The sequence below is a fragment of the Mycteria americana genome, chromosome 14, assembly GCF_035582795.1.
Source record: "Mycteria americana isolate JAX WOST 10 ecotype Jacksonville Zoo and Gardens chromosome 14, USCA_MyAme_1.0, whole genome shotgun sequence".
Lineage (NCBI taxonomy): Eukaryota > Metazoa > Chordata > Aves > Ciconiiformes > Ciconiidae > Mycteria > Mycteria americana.
The window spans coordinates 18,600,639-18,607,488 of record NC_134378.1 but is presented as its reverse complement, the minus strand read 5'-3'; the positions used below and the strand labels follow the sequence as shown (position 1 = coordinate 18,607,488).

General features: G+C 50.2%; 1 protein-coding gene across 15 annotated transcripts in view; it reads left to right on the top strand.

The window, feature by feature from the left end:
• The first annotated feature begins 57 nt into the window (after positions 1-57).
• Positions 58-6,850, top strand: part of SLC35H1 (solute carrier family 35 member H1) — a 38,370-nt gene continuing 31,577 nt past the window's right edge. For 8 of the 15 annotated variants that reach the window (XR_012777885.1, XR_012777883.1, XR_012777881.1 and 5 more), the window contains exons 1-9: positions 59-281; positions 355-505; positions 1,891-1,954; positions 2,178-2,250; positions 2,429-2,597; positions 2,899-2,982; positions 3,320-3,495; positions 4,188-4,317; positions 4,464-4,694. Coding sequence is in view for 5 of the 15 variants with exons in the window: in XM_075517392.1 (XP_075373507.1) it covers positions 165-281; positions 355-505; positions 1,891-1,954; positions 2,178-2,250; positions 2,429-2,597; positions 2,899-2,982; positions 3,320-3,495; positions 4,188-4,317; positions 4,464-4,585 (1,086 nt within the window). In the remaining 10 variants the exon portion in view is untranslated. Of the gene's footprint in view, positions 282-354; positions 506-1,890; positions 1,955-2,177; positions 2,251-2,428; positions 2,598-2,898; positions 2,983-3,319; positions 3,496-4,187; positions 4,318-4,463; positions 6,546-6,850 lie in introns of those variants that run through there. The other 7 variants (XR_012777879.1, XR_012777878.1, XM_075517394.1 and 4 more) reach the window with 6 other exon arrangements.

Here is a 6,850-nt window from a genome sequence, read left to right as displayed (position 1 = left end):
CGCGGCCCTCCCCTACCCCGCCGCCGCGGCCCCCTCAGCGGCGCCCGCGCCTGCCGCCCCGGCCCGGCCCCTCAGCAGCCCTCCCTCTCCCTTCCTCGTCGCGGCCGCCCCAGGGGCACCCCACCTCCCCCCGCCGCGGCGCCGGCGGCGGGCAGCCGGGAGGCATGGCGGCGGGGGCGGGCGGCGCGGCGCTGGGGCGGGCCGCGCTCGCGGCGCCGCTGGTGCTGCTCTACTACGGCTTCTCCATCGGCATCACCTTCTACAACAAGTGGCTTATGAAGGTGCGGGGCGGCGCGGGGCGGCGGGCGGGCGGGCGGGCGGCGGCAGTAGTGACGGCAGCTGTCGGTCCCGCAGAGCTTCCCCTTCCCGCTGCTCGTGACCCTGCTGCACCTCCTCCTCATCTTCGGCCTCTCGGCGCTCGCCCGCGCCCTGGCGCACTGCCGCTCCGGGCGGCCGCGGGCGGCTCTCTCCTGGGCCGACTGCCTCCGCCGGGCGGCTCCCGCAGGTACGGCTGACGCGGAGGGCTGGGCAGCGGCCCTACGTGCCGCGGGGGAGGGGGCCGGGGCCGGGCGCGGCGGTAGTGTCCGCTGGCGGGGCAGAGGAGCGGGAGCGGGGCGCTGAGCCGTTGCTGGAGGGCGCCCACGCCGCGTTGGCCGTCGCGGCCCCTCCGGTCTCTTCCGGAGCCGCGCTTGAGCGCGGCCACCGGGCCGGGGTCCTGGGGCGGTCTGCAGGGCCGGGCGTGCCGCAGCGTCCGGAGCTAGCGGGAGGTCTGCCGCCTCCCTTGGGGTGGGCGTGAAGCGGGGTGAGCGGCAAGCGTCGCTCCCGCGGGTGCCCAGTGCTGCGGGTGTACCGTGCATTTCCTCAGCAGGTGCAGGGTAGGCGTAGGTGTTACTTACAGCTTTAGCTTTAGACGTGCTCTCTTCGTTGGTCTTAACAAAACCTAGTTAGAATATGGAGAGGCCACACTGAACCTATTTTTCTGAAGGAGCCACTGGCACATGAGAACATACAGTGAGAGTCTTGTGCAGTACCTCCATAAGTTGTCTCTGCAAGTTATTTTTTCTCTTTAACGTTGGTATCAAGCCATGTGTTTATGTTATTTCAGGAGCTTTCTCCAGTTGGAACTTGGTCTTTATGATATAGAAGTTCATCGTACATGATACACAAAACAGCTGTAGCTGAGACCAAGGAGCGAAGCTCCTACTCAGAGCACAGAACTCTGGCTACTTCAGCAATTCTTTGGCTATATATTATGTTGGTTCAGTCGCCGTCATGCTGTCTCCCACAGAACAGCATCTGGTCTAAGATCTCTGGCAAAGTTTGCAATATCTTACATAACATGTCCATGGTTTCTTGAAAAATGCTTTCTCCGCATCTGTAGCAATACTACCTTTCAGCATAGCATGGCACTGGATCAGTAAAACTGTTTCCTGTGGTAGGAAGCTTATATACAAGGGAGAATAGACTGTAACAAGAGCTGCACCAGGATTAAGGGTGCGTGCTGAGGATTGTTGCCAGACTTGCTTCTTCTGGCTTCTTGCAGCGGTCCTCGTACTTTCTAGTTATCGCGCTCTGATACATTCAAAAAAGACTTTGTGCAAATCTGTGATGGCTTTCAGTCACAGGGAGGGCAAGGGTTATTTCTGCACTTTTGCACAGTGTGTGTCCAGTGAGTGCGGTGCTGAGTCCAACTTAAATCACAGGGAACAGGACAGAAATACAAAGAGCTGAGGATATCTGAGTTATGTTGGTACTGAAGAGTTAACTTCTTTTTTTCCCCTGGGTCTGCTCTGTTCTCTATGCTCGTGGTCAAGTAGCAGGGTTGGTTGGTTTTTTTTTTAATGTAGTGGAAGACAGTTAACTTCAGGATTTTTTTCTTTGATTCTTTAGCTCTGTCAACTTCCTTGGATATTGGGCTGAGTAACTGGAGCTTCTTATACGTCACTGTCTCCCTGTGAGTACAAACACCGTCTTCCCTGGGAGCTCTCTGGTGGGGTTCAGAAGGTGCTTTGTCAGAGTCAGTTTCTTGAATGGGTGTATGGCTTGGCGGGGTTGGCATGCAGGGTCTACGATAGCTTGCTGGTAGCAATGTAGAAGTGGGTGATCTGGTTCCTAATAGTACTTTGCTGGGAAGGACTACATTGGAGGAAACTGACAGTGTATTTTGGTCCTTACAGCTACACGATGACCAAATCTTCTGCCATTCTCTTCATCCTGCTTTTTTCACTGCTCTTCAAGCTGGAGGAAGTGGTAAGGGTCCCATGCAATGCTTCAGGGAGGTCAGGTCCAGGGAAATAGGCAGTACATGTACAAGAAACATATAAGTAGCAGAAGAATGCAGTTACGTGGATGAATCTGAAAGAGAGGAGGTGTCTGTCTCCATTCAGCTCCAGGAATCTGTAGTGACTTTGTGTTTGCTCTCATCCAGAGGGTGGCATTGCTGCTGGTGGTTCTGCTCATCGCTGGGGGGCTCTTCATGTTCACCTACAAGTCCACACAGTTCAACGCACAGGGGTTCGTGCTGGTGCTGTGTGCCTCTTTCCTTGGGGGTATTCGCTGGACTCTCACGCAGATACTTATGCAGAAGGCTGAATTGGGTATGTAGGGTGTTAGGAAGTGGGTGGTGGTGCTGGTAATGGGAAGGGGAATAAGGAGGTGGTAGCTCTTGCTACCAAGAAACACAAGAAACGAAACTTCTTGTGTAGGGAACAGTGTTTGAAACCTGGGGCAGGGGTTATCTGTTGATGGGTAATGAAGGTGGCTTGGCCTCTGCAGCATCGCAGGCATGGGCATTACAAATAAGGTATATGTCTAGGAATGGTATTAATAAAGGCTCTAGGAGCTGTGTTATTCCCTGGCTTGTTGCTACCTGGTCTGTTACTGATTCTCCTCTTTCAGGGCTCCAGAACCCCATTGATATCATGTTTCACCTGCAGCCGCTCATGTTCCTGGGGCTCTTCCCACTCTTTGCGGTGTTTGAGGGTGCGTGAGTTAATTAGAGAAAGCAGGGATAGCTTTACAGAGTGGTTGGGGAGATTGCTTGGCAGTTTGTTGTTTGAGATGATTCATTTAGATAAGTGAACAGCTATGAACTTTACAAAGTAGTTAGTGACCTAGAATTTTAAGGACCCAGATATACCTTATGCTGGCAGAACATTAAAGAGTGCATAGGAATAGTAGCCTGCCACACTTGTGGAGTTAAGGGCTATGAAGAACTGGCTCCACAATCTCCTGATATTGGGATGTGAGCAGCCCACCCCCATCTTGTTGTGAGTGGGAGTTGGGAAGGGTGCTCTGCTACTCACTCTCTTGTTCCTAGGCCTGCCCTTGTCCATATCAGAGAAGCTCTTCCGTTTCCATGAAGCAGGAATGCTGTTCTCTCTGGTAGGGAAGCTGTTCTTGGGTGGAATTCTTGCCTTTGGTCTAGGCTTTTCTGAGTTCCTCTTGGTTTCCAGAACATCTAGCCTCACCCTTTCCATTGCTGGCATTTTTAAGGTAAGGCGTGGTTCCTGTGCTAATACTAGAAGGCAAGTACTGAGTCATCCCTAGTGGGCCTCATGTGGTGGGAACTTCCTTAGAGCCTTACAAATCGTCTCCTGTTATTTTTGTTCTCCTTGCACAGGAGCTTGATGCTTTGCCTTGCAGCCTCTGCAGTGAAGTCCCTTGGTCCCTGCCAGCAAGGGGCAGAGACTAGTGGCTGTTCTATAAAAAACACCATTAAGGTCCAAAGTTTGGTGGGATCTGGGATAGACTAAAACACGTGGGCCTCATGAGCAATGAATGGTGCGGGAGGGAGGAGGGGTAAGAAGGGCATGCTCTTGCATCAGACCTGGATATGCACAAACCACTGGTTTGAGCTATCTCTTTAACCTAGTTTGGCACATTCTCCCCTCCTTTGAGGAATCCAGCACACATGCTTTTGAGCTGAATGGTGACAGGTGAAATTTGTCTGTTTGGAAGTCACAGGGTGTAGCCAAGCTATGCAGTCAGAGGACTTAAAATCCCACATCCCAGTTTAACAGGTCGTTCTGTTTCTAGAAACTGTTTTTAGAACTCTCTGCACATGGAAGAATGTGCTGATGGAAATTAGCAGCCTGGCATCTTGATCTAGGCTTGAGCTGTAAAATGTCTCATGCGTATCTCCTCGGGTCCTGCCCTGCTACTTGTCATGTTTTTTGTTTCCACAGGAAATCTGCATTTTATTCCTTGCCACACATTTGCTGGGAGACCGCCTCAGTCTCTTGAACTGGCTGGGCTTTGCTGTCTGTCTGTCAGGAATCTCCCTTCATGTCATTCTCAAAGCCATGAATTCCAAAGGTGATTCTGTTTTAAATCCCTTTCTGTTTCTCTGTAGGCATTCTCATAGCATCACTAGGAGCTGTGTCTAATTCCAGCTCCTTGCCAATGCCGGGTTTGATGGGTACTCTAGCGAGTTTGTCACTAAATGGGCTGTCTGCATGCAGGTGAAGAAGCACTGAAGCTACATAAAGAGGCCAGCTCTGACCCTGACCTGGAGCTGCTGCTGCGCCAGACTGAATGTGGTGAGGAGGAGGAAGAGGATGTTGAAACCCCACAGCAACACTGACTGAACATGATCACAAAGCCCCCTGCTCTGTTCTTACTGAACCTGCCTGACAGCTATCTAGGAGGAGGGTCCAAGAGTCTCTGTCTGTGACCACCCAAAGGAGAGCCTGGTGAGAGAGTCCTGCTGTTCTACTACAGTGTGGATCTGTAGATGCTGCACAAGAAACAGGCAGTATCCCTTTCACAGAGAGCGAACTTGGAAGACAAGCTGTGGTTCAGTGGAAGTAGAAGGGTGTGCTGAGGCTGGGAAATGCTATAGAAAGCTTATTAGGGAATCCTGAAGGCTGTATATTGAGAGCATAGACCATGAGCTGTAGAAAGAGCGTGGATATGTCTGGACTGCAGGCTGAGTGGTTCAGGGATTATTTTAGTGTTGTTTAGGCTTTGGCTTCAAAGGAGAAGGTAGATATACCTTCCCATACTTTCTTTATGGTTCTGCTAACTAGGAACTCCCATCTTGGTGGGAGCAGATGACTACGTATAAATCTGTAGACTTGTCCCAGTAAGAAGGAGCCTTTGTGCCTGGTGACCTCCATGTTCTGTGTGCGTAGTAAGGAGAGAATTAAATGCTGGTATTAGGGACCAATTGAACATAGCCAAATGATGTTGGTTGGAGGAAGGACAGGGATGCATGAGTACTTCTGGTCCTACAGGCCAAGGGGAGAAAGCGAGCAGTATCGAGGAGATCTAGCTTGAGCAATAAGCTTATCAGAAAGTATGTGGGTATTTGAGGGGGGGGATTTCTTGTTTTTTAAATAAACTGTTTTTCTGATCCCCTTTTGTCTGCATGTTATGCACCTATGCTTCATCAAGCAGAGGTCATTTGTCTTCTGAACTCCTTTCCTTTTAGACCCACACTGACCTTGCTACTGCATGCCCAATTATTTTTGAGGCCTGGCACACAAAATACTTGCCCATGAACAGGATCCTTGATCTCTAGGACTAGGGGGATCTTCCTGCAACCTGGCATACTTGTGCCAGTTAAGAGCATACTGACTTGTCTGCCTTCATGCGTGAACAAGACACCATATCCTAAGAAGACTTTTAGTATTGTGGCTTTTTGTAGGAATCTTATATCTTTGCCCCATTGGATTGGATCAGTTAGTGCTGCAGCCTTGTCTAGGAAAGGGGAACAGTGCAGGATTTAAGATGTGTCTTTTTCCTTTCTGCTAAGCCACAAGTGGTGTTGGGCAGGTGGTTGGTTTTTTGCATTACAGAATTTTTGCCTCTTTGAAAGTTTCGTTCTATGCTAGCTTTTGGAGTTTTTGGAGTGGAAATAGCTTGAGAGAGCTTCCCAAAGGATTAACAGTGCGATCTTTCTCCTCAGAGGAGCTGGGTATTAAAGTGAACTTCTCATATTCTGTTTGAGAACCTGAACCATTTTGACTAGACTGGCCCTCTGTTGATCTTGCTTCATAGTTTTCAGATATGAAGTCTTTCTTGATAACTTTAATCAAGAGCATGTCCTGCAGAAAACTGAATCATAGAATTATGGAAAACCAGGTTGGAAAGGACCTCAAGGATCAGCTGGTCCAACCTTTCTTGGCAAAAGCATGGTCTAGACAAGATAGCCCAGCACCTTGTTCAGCTGAATCTTAAAAGTGTCCAGTGTTGGGGAATCCACCACTTCCCTGGGAGATTATTCCAACTGGTTCTGAAGAAGAAAACTTTTGTTAATAATGATAATCTTTAATGACGTTCTAATAGACACTGGTAACTTGCTTTGGAGCAGACAGCAGGTGGTGCAACTACCTTACGTAAAGCTACTGAACCAGCAGTTCCAGGCCGGGCTGGCGCACCAAGGGATCTTGTGCATCAAGTAGGATGCCTGGAGCAGAGAATGGCTTGGTCTCTCCCTAGCTGGATTTTCCAGTCGCTGGGACTTGTGATGCTTCCAGCAGGATTCGCTGTTTACCCTACTGGTAGGTGTAAGCCCCAAGGAATAAATACTCTGTACTTGATGTGGGGCTTGTGTGTACTTGGTGACAATTAACACTTAATCTAACCTTGAGATTCAGTGGAGGAAGAAGTTTTCCCCCAGCCTCATAAATCCAGGTAGGGATCTTGTGGTGCAAGGAGGTGCATGGTAGGGCATATTCTGCAGGTGCTTCTGTGACCAGCACACAGCAAGGAGGCCCTAATCCAGCTCATGCTGAAGTACTTCTGCTGCCTTTCTGGGTCTGCAGTGCTAGGATGGAAAGGTTTTTCACTCAGTGGCAGGTTGAGACTTGCTGAAAGTGGTCCTGCAAGGATTCCTGCCTGGGAC